Here is a 14,921-nt window from a genome sequence, read left to right on the forward strand (position 1 = left end):
CATCCACAGAAGAACCCACTTCACCCCAACGAGGGAGCTAAAGGGCAGTAGCTTGAGTCAGATGCGCATTCGCCTCCATATTCTTCACACCTGAGCCAGGCAGGCTCTCTTGCCCCTCACCCCCACCCCCGCTTGAGAATGAGGTACCACACCAGGTGAAGAGGGACATGGAACACTTTTTAATGTCAAGTCAGAGACAACCCCTCCCTCCCCTAGCCCCCAATCCCACTTTCCCTCATCACATCCAGGACCCCTCCCCGAGGCCTCTCCCGTTCCCAGACTTTGGAGGAGGAAAAAAAGGTTATCTAAAAACCGCATTTTCTTCTCTTTCATACACACACACACAAAGGTGGGAAATTAAATAAAATGAACCGAGAGGATTCAATTCTCCAGTAGTCACGAAGGCATCAGAGATTCCCATAATGGTCTAAAGCAAGTGGTTACTAACTGTTTAGTTGGTTCAGTTGCTTGCTGTTTGCTCACGCCCCGAGGCATGATGGAGAAGCCAGGCCTCCTGTCAGGGCCTTCGCCTCCGAGAGCCACACCTGGAAAACATGCTGCGCCTGGTGTTAGTGTTTTGTTCTGTTTCTCTTTTCACTTTTTATAAATGTCTCTGACGTGTAAATAACCCAAGAAAATAAAAAGGCAGGAGCTGATTACACAATTACCAGTAAACTCTATCATCTTTTAGAAGATCAACACACAGCTAACGCCATATACAGCATGCAGTAATGTCTGAGAAAGGACCCTGCTGAGAAATAAAACGGCTAGAACTCTAACAAAAAAAATATATGTATATATATACTGTATAATATATGTCATCAAAAGAAGCATAGCCAACAAACTCAAGATACAGTGCAGATCACCCTTCCATTTCTAAACAGCAGGTAGAAGCATAGTATTGTCTGCATTAAATGCCAGGATAAGGAGAAATCTGTAGCGCTGGTGGAGATGTTGGTTAAATTGTATGTGTTTTTTTGGTGGATTTGACATAACCTCACCAGGTGGTTAATGCCCGGTGTGCGGTCCACCAGTTGTAAACCTAGTTAAGAAGTACACTATTTTTAATGTTAAACATACTTCTCCTCACCCCTTTCATTTGTGTATTTTTTAGTCCTGTCTTGTTTTTGCACTAAATTCTAGACTCATATCAGAAAATATAATTAATAAAATTAATAATGAACCAGAATCCCTTATTATCCATGATGTCCATGTAGTGAAACAAAAACCAGAAAAAGAAAAAGTTTAACAATATCTTGTGTGACTGTTGATTGTGGGACTGTTGTAGCTGTCAGGCTGTCTTGTTTAGTTTCCGTTTTCTTTCTTTCTTTCTTTTTCTTTAATTTTGCATCTTGTAGCACACCCAAGGGTGGCACAGTCTCCGAAAGGGGCCATGGGGGCCCAACTGGGCCTGCACGACTCGCTCTGTGTTCGTCTCTGCTGAATTTGGGGTGGCCGGCTCCAGAATTTTCCTCGCTGGGGGCACGGTAGTGGGCAGAGTGGCTGCGCCCGGCCCACCCTGGTCACAAACAGGTCACAATGCAGCTGCGGGTGGGTCCAAAGCCGGGCGTGCGTTCTTCCCATTTGGGCAAAGAAAGAAAACTCAGCTGTGCCTACGGATCCGCAAGGCCTGCAAGGCGATTTTCAATTTCCCTTTTAAACGTGTTTTCCCAAAGTATTCTTTGTTCCCCTCCCTCGAATTTGTGTCCCATTAGGCTCTGTGTCTCGGAATTTCATTTGATTCTAGCTCATAAGAAACGGGGATGCTCTTGTTGCTGTGGGAGATGCCGTTGCTGTGGGGCGGGTGGTTGCCGTGGCGGCAGCTTCTCCCCAGTGAGGCAAGTGGCACTCACATCAAAACTTGAGGAGTAGGTGCAAGACCAGAAGAGGTAGCAGCCAGATGCAGCCTGCCCTCCTCGACGTCCCGTTGTTCACTTCGCTGACTGCGCCGGGGCCTGTGGAGAGAGCACACTCGTCATGGGCCGCCTGGTCTAAGAGGGACCATCTGTCACCCGATCACCCTCTAACTGGGACATTTCATGTTCCTGCTCCATACGTGTGTGTGTGGGGCACTAGAAATAACCTTGCACAGCTTGGATCCCTTGGATGCACACTATATAAGGGGGAGCTTTCCTTTGCACGAGAGAACACGAGGCTCAGGTTCAAGTGTGCTGGTGGTCACGACTCCTTTGCTGTGTGGTAACGTGTTAAGGCCATGGCTCAGGTCAAGTGCAAGAAGAAGGTGGCAGAATTAATCCATATTCTATAAAGAGCTTCGAGGAAGTGAGACCCTTGTAGTGTCTGCATCATCATCTGACCACTTCTGAGCCTGCCTCGAACATGCACGTAACCCTCTAGCAGCTCGCTCTGTCGTGCAGGGAAGGACCTGCTGGACACAACAATCTGTCTCCACTCTGCTGTTGCGTCGGACTCAGCGTCCGTTCTGTCAATCACTCTATCTCGGGCCAGGCACTGGGCTTCCACCTGCAGCACTTGGCCTCTTCCCCATCTGGACGAGGTCACAGCAGCGCTAGCTCAAGTATCCCGTCCCCGAAAGGCCAGAACCAGCCCGCTGGACGTCGAGGTGGCATGAAGTAAGGAAATGGGTAGCCTTTTGCTGTGTACCTGCAAGTGAGGGAAGGCTTATGTGGACACTAGGATGCACAGCCTGCCGCCGTGTACATCTGCGGGTGAGAGGCGCACCTCACTGCAGACAGATACTCTTGGGAGACAGGACCAAAGGCAGGAGGCAAGGAAACCATGAGGTGCATGGAATTTCCCAGCAGTTTCTCTATTCTTTGAAACATAAGCGTTCTGGCCAAGAATGCCTGTAACAAATGGAGCATGATTCATGGACAGTACACACAAGTTTGGAGGCTCAGATGTGTTGGGTACCTAATGCAGTGGGCCACCTTGTCAGATTGGACTTGCTCTGGAAGGCTCTGTTGCCCTGAATTTAACAGAGGTATTTAAAGCTGGTATCCCCTCTAAGGCCATGTCCACACTGGGGTCAAGAACAAAGTCAGAACGTGCTTGTCTGACTTGGATGCTAAGAATCAGAGACATTTCTGGCTAAGGCAGATGAGCATCAAACCAGGCTTTCTCGATTCCATACAGGATGATTCCATCATGTCCTAGAACCCCTGGCCTGGAAACACTGCCCATCTAACTTTAATTCCTAGACCTTTGGGACAAATCTCTGATTCTAGGGCAGTGGCTAAAGAGATGGTCATGAGTTTGAAATGGACTGGGTCTTCCAATCTCATGTGTCTGTGCTGTCTGGTTCACAGTATTCCCAAGGCCAGGGAGTGTAAGTTCTCGTGTTAAGAAGCCCAAAACACATGTATTCTGCTCTCCACCCAGCTGGGAAGTAAACCTGGGCAACACAAAACAAAAGGTATGTGTCATGGAATGCCCTCCTTCTCCCAGTCCTCAGTGGGATATAGGGGACAAAGGAGCACTCCTTTTATGCTCCAATGCCTTACATTTTAACTTCAGAGATGCTTATCATTTACCATTGATCACTAATTGTCTCTGTCTTGTAATATTTAACTAGTATGTTTCTATGTAAACCACCATCAGGACTCCTTTTTTCATATTCGATCTCTGTGTTATCTTTAGAGCATTCTTTGGAACCCCAGGAGAGAAGCCACTCACCATGCCTTCTAGGCTGAGGTGGTTCGTTCTCTCCCTGGAGGAAGCCCTGCTGCTCTGGGCCACTCCAAGATCCTTCACATCAAGACCTTTGCCCACGACTGAGGCTGACTCTAAGCCACAAAGTTTGTTTCTGAGGTCAGTGGGCCAGCAGGTCTTTGAGGAGCCGGGTTCCATGTTTAAGTGGGACAGGCCTGGTGGCTGCACTCCATCTTCCCACGCGCAAGGCACGAGGATTCCAAGGGTGTTCTGCCTGCCTGGCACAGAGTGCTCCTGGCCAGACACGCATCTGTTGGTGCCTAGCTCTTTCTCTTGCCCGTCTTTTGCTCTCCTGAACATTTGCACACACAGCTTTGCAGCCCACTCCCCCACTCCCTCCAGCACATTCCCACCCTCACTTCCAGCCCTGGCCATGGCTCGGAGGATGCCCTGTGGTAAAAGGAGAAGAGAATAAATGCCAGTTCTCTGCATTTCATGGCTCTGGGCTTTCCACCTGCATTCCCTCCTCTTGGGGCCGCCCAGCTCATGGGAGTTGCCAGGGAGGAAAATAGAGAATGCCACAAGCCAGGCAGACAGCCCAGCAGGGACCCAGCTTCATGACCATGTAAGAAAAGTAGAACCGTGTTTGCAGCCAGGGCCTCTGCCGTGCTGCATGGGAGGCGGCTGTGGGTGGGCAAACAACCCCCAAGGTACCTCACAATCGCTGGAAGCCTCTGCAGGTGCGCGCTCTGGGCACCCTGTCTTTGGCTTCATTGCTAAGCCCCTCAGAGTTCCTTTGTGGCTCTGTTGCCTGCTGGGAAGTACCACAGAGAGCCTGCAGAGAGGGGTCCTGACCTGTTGTGTCAGAAAACTCTTCCCACAGAAGAAAGGCAAAGGCCACCAAGTGTGCTGGAGCCTCCTCTTGCCTGCATTGTTACCCTGGCCAAGCTCACAGAGCCTCTCTGCTGCTCTCCTGTCCTAGGCCCACAGGGGGCTGTCACTCACTGCGTGGGACCATGTCCAGCCTGCCCCCGCCCCCCTCCCCCACATTTTCTCCCCTCACCCTAACTGATCCTTCTCTTGGGCACGTCCAGGAAACCTGACCTGGACAAAACTGATCACAAGGAGGAGGAAACAGGGGTTGACCCCAGAGAAACATCGAGACAAGGGTACTACTCCAGCTGTCCTCTGCATCAGCTCTCCTTTCCATTGCCATAAAAGTTCACAGATTGGGCCTTGCTCCCTGTGGCCTTGACCCCTTGAAGCTATTCTTTATGCTAATTCCAGAGCCGTGTTGCTATGAGTCCACGTTCATCATGATACTAACCTACGTGATTCCTACAGCCTTTACAAAACTTCCCAACTCCTTGGTAGAACATTCCCTACATTTCATCATCTGCTTGCCATCTGCCTCCTCAGCCACTGTTCCTGCCACAAGTTCTTCGGTTTCTCCCTGCCTCTCAAGCACACGGGCTTGTGTGCTCACACAACTGTGTGTGCGTGTGAGCCATATTCCCTTTCCTTCCCATCCTCATACCCTCTGCCCCCTGCCTGAAGTGTTCTTCACCCAAATCACTCCTTCCAGATTCCGTTCTGGTCCCCAGTTACCTCCTCCAGGCAGCCTTCCTTGACTTGGCTGCTATTTTGCTTCCATAGCACCGTTTGCATCCAGCTTTTAAAATACATACCATCTGTGTTATATTTCTCTCTATTTATCTAACATGTATTTCCTCTTCTGTGTTATAAGCTCCTTAAGGGCAGGGTCTGTGTCTAACTGGGCCCATGGCAGGTATTTAACAAATGTTTATTGAAAGAATGAAGGAACCAGAATGTTTTGATGCATACTGATGTGTTCACGTTTACTTTGCCTCTGTGTTTTCCTTTCTCTTAAGATTCTACTGAGAGAAAAAAGCAAAAGACCAACTGAACCAAAACAAAACAAAACACTCTTTCCCTACCTTCTTCTTTATCTCAGTTTTCTCTTCCAAACACCATTCACCTCTTTTTCTATTTCCAGTAAGAGTCACAGAAAGTTCTTACAGTTGAGGGAAAGTATACATAGAAGTAAAACCATATCGATTAGGATTTCGGGAAGAGTTCTTGCAGTTGGAAGGGTGTCCCAGCCCCCTCAAAGACACTCAGGTACAAGATGAGGATTATTCTCTTCAGCTCTCATATGTGGAGACGTAGCCTCAGAAGGCTTAATTGACTTCCCCAAGCTCACCCGACTTCTGTCTCCAAATACAATTTTCTTTCCACTAACTCGGGGCTGCCACTGTGTGTAACCCACACATCTTCCAAGAACGAGGAGAGGAGAGGAAGTGAGGCCACGGGGCCTGGTGCCACTTGGGCACTGGGACAGGTGGGCCCTACACAGGCCACCCCCAGTCGCCAGCATATGAAAGAATTTCATGAAATGAGGGCCTTTGTCCAGGCAGGTGTGGATCCCAGCATCCTGGGGCAGGGCCCTCTCAGAGCCTGCTCTGGCCAGAGCATCCGCCCATCCTGGTGACATGGGCCACACAGATGAGGGCCGTTCATCAAGCAGCCACGCCTCCACTCTGCCTCAGATGCCTTTATTCCCTTTACCTCATTAGAGAGCTGTGGAGGCCTAAAGAGACTAATTACCAGGACAGTTAGGGTCCCAGAGAACTGTGATGAGTGTCAATTTATCCATCAGAAACATCTAGTGGGAATGAAAGCCTCAAATAAGACATGTTTTATTCGGAGCCAAGTGACTCACCCAAGAACCTCCCCCTTCCTTCCATGTTCCCCTCCCTCCCATCACCTCCCTTCAACTCCAAGTTAGAGAGAGAGGAAGAGAGAAAGAGAGAACAGGGTAAGCAAAGACAGCATGCAAGGCCAAGGTCTAAGAAGACCATCGCATTAGAGCATCTGCGTGTGAAGAGAGGCCGGCCTGGTGTGGAGCAGCCAAGACGTGCAGCTACTCTGGGCCCTGGCACGTGGCGCATTAGTGCCTCTAGCAAACAACAGTTAGACGTCTGTGGGTGGAAGCTACCCAGGGGGAGTGGCAGGTCCTTGGAGACAGGTTAATCAAGACTGGCACAGAGATGGCCCAAGGTCAGGGAAGGATCCCACTGGGCTGCTTCCTGGGGTTAGCTCAGAAGAGAAGGCATCTGGGAAGAAAGTGAAGAGTTTGGGATACCCATCCCCACCCAGGAAGAGATGCCTGGGAATAAATATACCAACCTTTCCAAGGGGTCAAAGTTGTAGTTTTCACCTCTAAAAGAAATTAAAAACAAGCCACTGTTAAGGTAGAAAGCAGTCAGAGGCACTTGCTTTGCCCTTGGCTCTTGCTGTCTTGACCACAGCCCAGCTCTCATTAGTGCAGCCCTCCACTTTGCTGGGAAGTTGCCATAAGGTGGAGTGGTGGCGGGGGGATGGAGCAGGATATGAATGATGGTCAGATTGGATCATTGATCCAATGAGAGCCAACGCATCCATCTGATCGTAGCAGGAGACTCGGTACACCTTGGAGCCTGAGGCCCCAAGCCGATAAATACTTCTTTGTACAACAACTTTCTTTCTTTGGCCACCAGACTATCCTCTAATTAGTTGAAGTCTGTAGGTCTTATGTATAAAATTGGCTGATAACAAATGGATTATACTACAGCAATCTGAACATAGGTGCCCATGCTACATTTGAGATGTAAAGCTTTGGGATTTATCTACCCGTTTTACAAACACTGTGCCAGAGGGCCCAGACCTGTGATGCCTGACCTCCCTGGATGAGTCAGACTATAGCTAGCTGGTCCAGAGGTGCAACCTCGGGCAATAAGACCCACACGTATTCTGCTGCACTTGCACTTGCTAGGTAAGACCTGCCTGTGGAAATTTACTGGGATGCCAGCTCTTCTCTGATGATTAGGCCACAAAAGACCCACATTTCATCAGCTTCAAGCCTTCAGAACAATCCACAGAGCCTTTCCTGCTAATAGTAGATGTCCCGCCCGAATGGCCGGAAGTGGTCCCATCTGGAATATTTTACTTCCCACTTTAACTAGGGGTCTCTGCAGTTGTTCAGCCTGGATGCAGAGAAGATGCAAAATCCTTTCACAATGTGTTTGTGTATCAAATCAACATGATTAAACTTTAAACATACTTTTATTTGTCAATTATACCTCAATAAAGTAAAAAAAAAAAACAAATGCATGAAATTCTTTGCATCAAAGTGATACCATTCTCAGTGCAAAGGTCCTTGCATATAGAAGGAAAGACAACCTAGATATAATTCAACCTAAACTAAACTAAAACATCTGACCAACTTGAGATGAATACATATGTATGCCTTCAAGCTCTCTATCTATGCTTTCAGGGCACCTGAGATAGGATATCCCTCTTGACCAAAGGGGGCAGTAATGATGCGGGAAGCCATTCTGAAAAAGATGTAAGGGGTGATGTATGATCAAAGATCAAAGGCATGATTCACAGAAGATGTCAAGTTGAGGTGGTAGAGAAAAGCCAGGAGTGCTGGTGACATGTTATCTATCCATGTAGCGAGGACAGTCCCTTGGAGTGATTACAGGGGACTCGAGACCCACCCAGAAGCAAAGGTGGGGCTATTTTCATGAAGTGTCTCACTCAGGTACGACTGACTTGAGTCTCTGTACCAAGAAGAAGGGTGATTGGCAGGAGGGAAAATGAAGAGGGACTCATGGAATGATAAAGTAGTTCTAGGCCTTCAACCCCAAACCACAAGCAGTGCAGATGTAGGTTACGTGTGGGGGAGGGCAGCCACTGATTGCTGGGGTGCTGATTTAGACTCTGCTGGAGGAAGGACACAGGGGGGTTCTACTTGGTAGTTTGGTTTGTTGGATCTATCAGAAAGAGAAATTAATTGAAAGCGTTAGTTTCCACAGTGATCTAGATACCAGTTGTGATTTTCTGTAAAGCAAAGATCTATAAACAACTTCAGCTGAATTGTCCCCATCCAGCTACTCTTGTCCCTGAATCTCTAACACACACTACCTGAATGAAGGTCAGTACTCTTCAGTGTCCACCTTGGCAAAGAACTATTTGACATTGAGCCTTAGCTAGAATGTATCCTTGGGCTTTGCTAGATAGCAAAGTTTCAAAACTTCTACTTAACGGAAATGTCCTTCTGTCTGCCTTACGTATCACCACAATGAGGGGGGAATGTAGCCAAGATATTCTTTGTATTTACTCTGATGCTGCACTCCATCCCACTCCCTTTGACTTGGTACCAAGGAGAGATGCAGAAATGCTAACACGTTTTCTATATCATGCTTCAGATGGTATCACTGTTGCACCAGGTTGCAGAAGTGTGGACCTTGTTTGAGCCTTCAAGGTGAGTTGTAGCCACCCATCAGCTCATGTTACTGAGTTCATTCTTGGCTATCAAGAAAACAAACGATTGGGCGCCTGGGTGGCTCAGTTGGTTAAGCGACTGCCTTCGGCTCAGGTCATGATCCTGGAGTCCCAGGATCGAGTCCCGCATCGGGCTCCCTGCTCGGCAGGGAGTCTGCTTTGTCCTCTGACCCTATCCCCTCTCATGTGTTCTCTCTCTCTCTCAAATAAATAAATAAAATCTTTAATAAAAAAAAAAAGAAAAAAAAAAAAGAAAACAAACGATCTCTGACAATCCAAGCATGTATTTTCCTTGCCAAGAACTTGACTGAAATTTGTGATCTTTTTGTTGATACGCTAATGAGGAGCCAGGTAGAATTGGATAAAATATTCAAAATAAAGAATGAATGAAAGAAAAGAGAAGAAGACAACAAAACAAAAAGAAAGAAAGAAAGAAAGAAAGAAAAAGAAAAAAGAAACACTCCCCTCAAGCCTCTAAGTTAGTATCTCTGGTCAATCCATAACGTGATCTTTTTGCCACCAAAGCCAATGCCTGCAGCTAAATCTAAGTACCGAGGTAAGCACGGGGCTGCTGTCTGATTCTAGTGGGCAGAGGAGAGCTGGTTTCACACCAGGATGGATATATTCACTGTCCAGAAAGAGGATGAGAGAACGTCTTTTTATACGTTCAATGTTTAGACACACGTGTCATAGAAATGCTCACTGCTGGATGGCTGGGCATAATTAACTCCTTTAATCCTCTGCAGGGAAGAACTGATCATCTTTTCTGCTGCAGTTTTTCCCTCCTGATACACAGAGTTTACTTACTCCCCCATTCTTTAATAAGTTGGTTTGACAGTCACTGTGAGGTTCACAGGCATTAATCAGCCAACCTTTCCCAGCCCACTGATACCATCAAATCTTACTTCATGCCTAGGAGATAAAAGACAAAGGACAGTGGATGGGAAATGAACAGCTACCAAGACGCTGAGTTGGCAGTGTGGGCCCCTGCACACTTGCCTGCAAGGGAGCTCGGTGAGGGATGGTGGCGCATCCCCGAGTCCTTATTTATCATGGTAGGAGTCCTGCACCACCAAATATTAATACGAGAGGGTGACATGCAATCTGTTGTGCTTGCAAAAGGGGAACAGAGAAATACTTCAAGGGTGGCAGCAAATGCAGAGGAGGGATGAAATTCTCTTATCAGAATCTCTCTAGTCCATCCAGAATCGAGTAACAAAATAGCTTAGAAGTTCTCATAAAGCCAAGTGTACCCTGTCCGTGGAAATCCATGCATTTGTATAAATCTTGCTTGGTATTTCTGAGATTAGATGAGCATAACTTAGGGGTATTCCCTGAGAAAATAGATGACTATTCTGTGGGAGACTAGCAAAGGAGGAGGTAAAAAAAAAAAAAAAGAGAGAGAGAGAGAGAGAGAACACAGATGAATGGGAGAAATGCCCCAAGTGCAAGGTCTGCTTTCTCTAAGATTCTTTGGTTGTACAAAAGAGTCCAATAGCTATACTGAAGACCACATGAATCCAAATCTTGGGACATTCCAGATGTCTACAGTCTATAACTTCTGGCAATGACCCATTGCCCTGTGCTCGACAAGAAGGATGTGGGGTTGAGAGCAGCCCGAGAATCTGAGTAGAGAGCTGGCGTACAGATCCTTTTACCCACATCCATGGTTGCAGCAGAGAGGAGTGAGGCAGGACAGCTTTGTCTCAGCAGGTGGGGCCTGGTCATAAAGTGTCCTGCCCCCGATCCCCTGCTCAGCAGCTAGAAGGCATGTGTTTGTGTCTGCTCTGTTTTGTTATCATTGGTACTGGTGTGGGATCATGCCCCCTCTATCAGGTGAGTACACCTTTAGGGAAAGACTAACTGCTAAGCAGATACTGCCTATATTAGAAGCTCCTATTCCCTCTGGAAATAAAGAGCTAAGTGATCAGAATGAGTTCGGTCACTTCTGAAAGGACAGCCTGTAGCACCATCTGTCTTCGCTCCAGTCCCTCAGGCCTCCCTTTTACCATTTATGGTTCGCTACTTTCCTAACGCTCTTGATTTTAGATCTGTGACTATCCCTGCACCGGGGTTCAATAAACGTAAGTTGAATCATAAATTGGACCTGAATGCTTCCATTGACTTCACTTTTACTGTCGATTTCTTTGTTATTTTCCTGTTTGTGGGGCATCACTACGGCACCCTACATCACTAAGGTGAAGAATGTAGCCCTGAATCTTTTCATGATAAATGTATTTTTCCTCATCTGTCAAACAGCTTCACATGCAATTTATCCCCTTCCCTCTCCTTCCCCACCTTGCAAGTCTACTGCCGGCCTCCCTTGAGGGTTCACGTGGCCAGATGGGAAGGGATGCGGGGGGATGGGTGTGGGGGTGGGTGAGATGAGAAAGGTCAGGCACTGGGGTGGAAGGTGGGCAAAGCCTCACGGCTGCCTTCCAGCTGGGCCACCCTATGTCAGCCCTGTCCTTCAGAGGAGAACTGTAGCATACTCAGCAGGGATTCAACTCCACCACTCAGCCAGGCTCACTGCTGCCCAAATGCTCAGGCACAGTCTTAGTGAACCACCTCCGCTAGGTTCGTGGACTTTTGTGAGTCACTTATGGTAGGCTAGTGGACCTTGAGAAAATTGGAAAGGCAGTGCAAAGATGGGCCGGTGAGGCAGGAGCTGTATATGGGGAAGGGCTTGAAGTGGAATAGGACGTAAAGGGGCTGGGGAGAAGAGCTCTGATGTGGCACTGAGGGAAATTCCTGTCTTTCAGTCTGCATCTGGGGATTGGACTGGAATGATTCAAAATGCACCTGACAGTTTCCAAAGCCTTTTACTATGCAGTTTCAGCTGAATGTTGGAACAACTCTAAGGTAGATAAGGCAGATCAATTCTATTTTATAGAAGAGGAAATTGAGTCTCAATAACGTTTAGTGATTGCTCTAGAGCACAGAACTACTAACTGTCATGCTCTGAACTTGATCTCAGAGGCATCCCATTCCAGGTCATTGTTCTGACTGTCATGCGTGCTGCACCCTCCCTACCTGCCTTTCTTAGAGAACCTCTAAATGGAATAGGACGTAAAGGGAGGGGTGCTGATGCATTTTGAACCAGCTGATGCATTTTAGGGAATACTTAAATCTTCATGCACACAGTGTTTTCTTCTGTTGCTCAGGGCCCACTGATAGGATTTTTGCTATGAAAATTGCTCGGTGGGTTGGACTGTCTTCCTATTGGTTCAGACTCATGCTCTCTACCTTTGACCTTTACACAGATCTCTAGGCTTTGAGAAGTCAATGGTGTTTCTTTTCTTTTCCCCCACCTGGCCCTTCTGGGGAAGTGTGGGCAAGGTGTGAGCAGAGAGAGGAGAGCTACCCCTGGAGCTCCATCAGCTCCAGTGACCTCCTCAGCTTTTGCAAGCATCTTCTAAGCAACTTCACAGATAGGTAATGCGGGGTGGGGGAGGGGAGAGGGGGACTCTGGGAGAAAGGAAAGGGGAGAAAAACCATAAAGCAAGGGGGATACTGACCTTGCAACAAAGTTGAGCTTGTAGGCTCATTTAGTTCTAAATCGGGTGAGGGACATACAGGAGAGAAAAATGAAAACAAACACATATATTATATACAGCCGCTATATATTTGTCATATATAGTTTGTATACTGCCTTTCACATACATTTCTGGGGGAATGGATAAATAAAGAAGACACAAAAACCAAAGGTGGTAGGACAAGATGCATCATGAGAAACACTAATGTGCCTTATGCTTCCATCCTCGGATGTGATGGTTGGAAAGTGAGGGAACTGGCCACTCATACATTTCCCAGAGCTGTGCTGAGCTAGGGGGCTGACGTGGTAACAAAGGACCAAAGTCCCTTTCTAGGTGAGGTTTCTGTCCCACATCTTACCCCCATTGTCTCACTTCGGGAGACCAAGAACAGTAATTTCTGATCCCATAGCACCACAGCGGGAGCAAGATGGCGCCAAGAACCACCATGATTCGGCGTTCTGGGAACCCTGCAATCCCTGCAGTCTTAGCGAGCAGATGCTCAGGACACTACTGGTTCATGATAGGAAGGATGACCCTGCTGCATTTGGATATGGCCATGATGGAGCCTCTTTGCACAGCACTCCTCACTTTCCAACGTTCAGGTCACATGATGAGGGCATGCAGTTTGTGTGAAAGGTGGTAACAAAATGGTGATAACGTAGCTGGCTTTCTGTGATGCTATAGGAGAATGGACTGCATCACAAAGTTCATGGATTAGCATAACACAAATGCTGCTTTCCCATCTGCGCAGTCTGCTTGATGGGTCTGGGCTGAGGGTCTGCTGATAATGGGAGATGACATGGAAAACTCCAGTATAAGTTTGTATTTGTGATTGATGGTGGGCCTCCATCATGAATTTTGGGACTGCCATGTCTGGACTAAACCTCAGCAAGAGCCAATGGGGTGGAAACACCCACCTTGCACACTAATGACATTTGACTAGTTCCATGGAACTATGTCAGCCATGGGGCATTTCGGTGATGGGCTCCTCACAAATTGCCTCTCATTTGAGGCTTGAAAATTGCTTTCTGTTGGATTAATTTTAGAAATTGCTCCATGCTTTTTCTCCCTCTTAGAGAATTAGCATGTGAAGAAAATCTTGGAGATCTCCACATTAAAGAACATTCCCACGTGTACTCCATTCATCTTGTTTGACCCAGTCTTTCTAAACTTCTCTGAATGCATACTGTCACTTTTCCATGTATTTTTTTTTTTAGAGAATCCTGGACTCCAGAGGGCTGGCAAGTAGAAGAACATCCCAATGACACACACGGTGAATACAGACAGACCAACGGTGGGGAGGCAGAGGTTCTAATTGCCACGCAGGGGTCTGCTGAGAAGAGCAGATTTATGGCACATGCTTTACTGCATTCCTTCTCACAAACACCAGCTATTTCACTCTCAAAGTTTGTGCCTTCTCCCTGTTCTCATCTTCAGATGGCTTAAGGGGAAGAGGCCAGGGAATTACACAGTAGTGATAAAGCCAATTGCAAAACCATGTCATGCATCCAAATCAGAAGAACAAGGAGGTCAGAGGAGGAGGAAGACTGTTTATAGGAATGAGGGCTACTGTGGGCGGGGGGGGCAGGCCTGGGGAGAGGTGGACGGTATTGCTAGGAGAGTCTCAGATTTGCAAGGCCAGGGAAGGGGGGATCTATTCCTTTATAATCCTGGCCCTTCTGTTTCTGCAGAGAGACGCCTGCCAGAAAGCCAAAAAGACCTGACAAATGTGAGGGGCAATTATGACTATCCCTGTGTGAGAGATGTCAGACAGATCAGTCACTCTAATCATAGCTCTGCCCATTCTGAGCTATCAGCTCTGGGATCAAGGGCAGCCTTCCCCTTCCCAGCCCCCTTAGATAAAGCTGGGCTTTGTTTTACGTGCTGGATAGAAGAGGGGGCCGAATGTGATTTGGAAGCCGAGATGGGACAATGGAGCCACACAGGCGGGTTATTCAGGGCAGGTCGGATACAATGTGCTGTGGAGGGATGCGGTAGGGGCTGGGGGCGAGGGTGAGGTAGTTGAAGCTAATGGGATTTTCCAGGAGTTCTCAGAGTAAAAGGAATTTATGTTCTTGCTAATTATCTGTTAACTTCCTCGCTTTCCCTCGCCATCATATTCAAGCGTGCTTGCTACCATGGGAGATTAGGGGATGGATTTGGAAAATTCCAAGCTACCTGAGCCTGTGAGGGTATCAGGAATTTTCCCCTCAATTGTGGCCTGCAAGGTGAATCTGCATCTACCAAGGGATGCAAGTCATCCCTGGATACCTGGAGTTCTAGCGGATGACACAGACCTACATATCCAGCTCACTTCTATGGCATTATTTGAGACATCCAGGGTTTAAAGGGGAGCTTGTTTGTTTGCTTTCTTTACTTGCTTCTGGCACCAATATAGTTGCC

General features: G+C 47.6%; 1 protein-coding gene across 3 annotated transcripts in view; it reads right to left on the reverse strand.

Annotated features, from left to right (window-relative positions):
- Nucleotides 1–224: 224 nt before the first annotated feature.
- NTM (neurotrimin) overlaps nucleotides 225–14,921 on the reverse strand; it is a 409,148-nt gene continuing 394,451 nt past the window's right edge. The window contains exons 7-9 of one of the 3 annotated variants that reach the window (XM_045894683.3): nucleotides 12,501–12,536; nucleotides 6,844–6,876; nucleotides 225–1,955 (exon numbers count right to left, since the gene is read on the reverse strand). In XM_045894683.3, coding sequence (XP_045750639.1) covers nucleotides 1,855–1,955; nucleotides 6,844–6,876; nucleotides 12,501–12,536 — 170 coding nt within the window. In that variant the 3' untranslated portion in view covers nucleotides 225–1,854. The remainder of the gene's footprint in view (nucleotides 1,956–6,843; nucleotides 6,877–12,500; nucleotides 12,537–14,921) is intronic. The other 2 variants (XM_045894684.3, XM_064577214.1) reach the window with 2 other exon arrangements.

This window comes from Mirounga angustirostris, unplaced genomic scaffold (genome assembly GCF_029215605.1).
Source record: "Mirounga angustirostris isolate CCGP_5_RB_7025 unplaced genomic scaffold, mMirAng1.0.hap1 SCAF_13, whole genome shotgun sequence".
Classification (NCBI taxonomy): Eukaryota; Metazoa; Chordata; class Mammalia; order Carnivora; family Phocidae; genus Mirounga; species Mirounga angustirostris.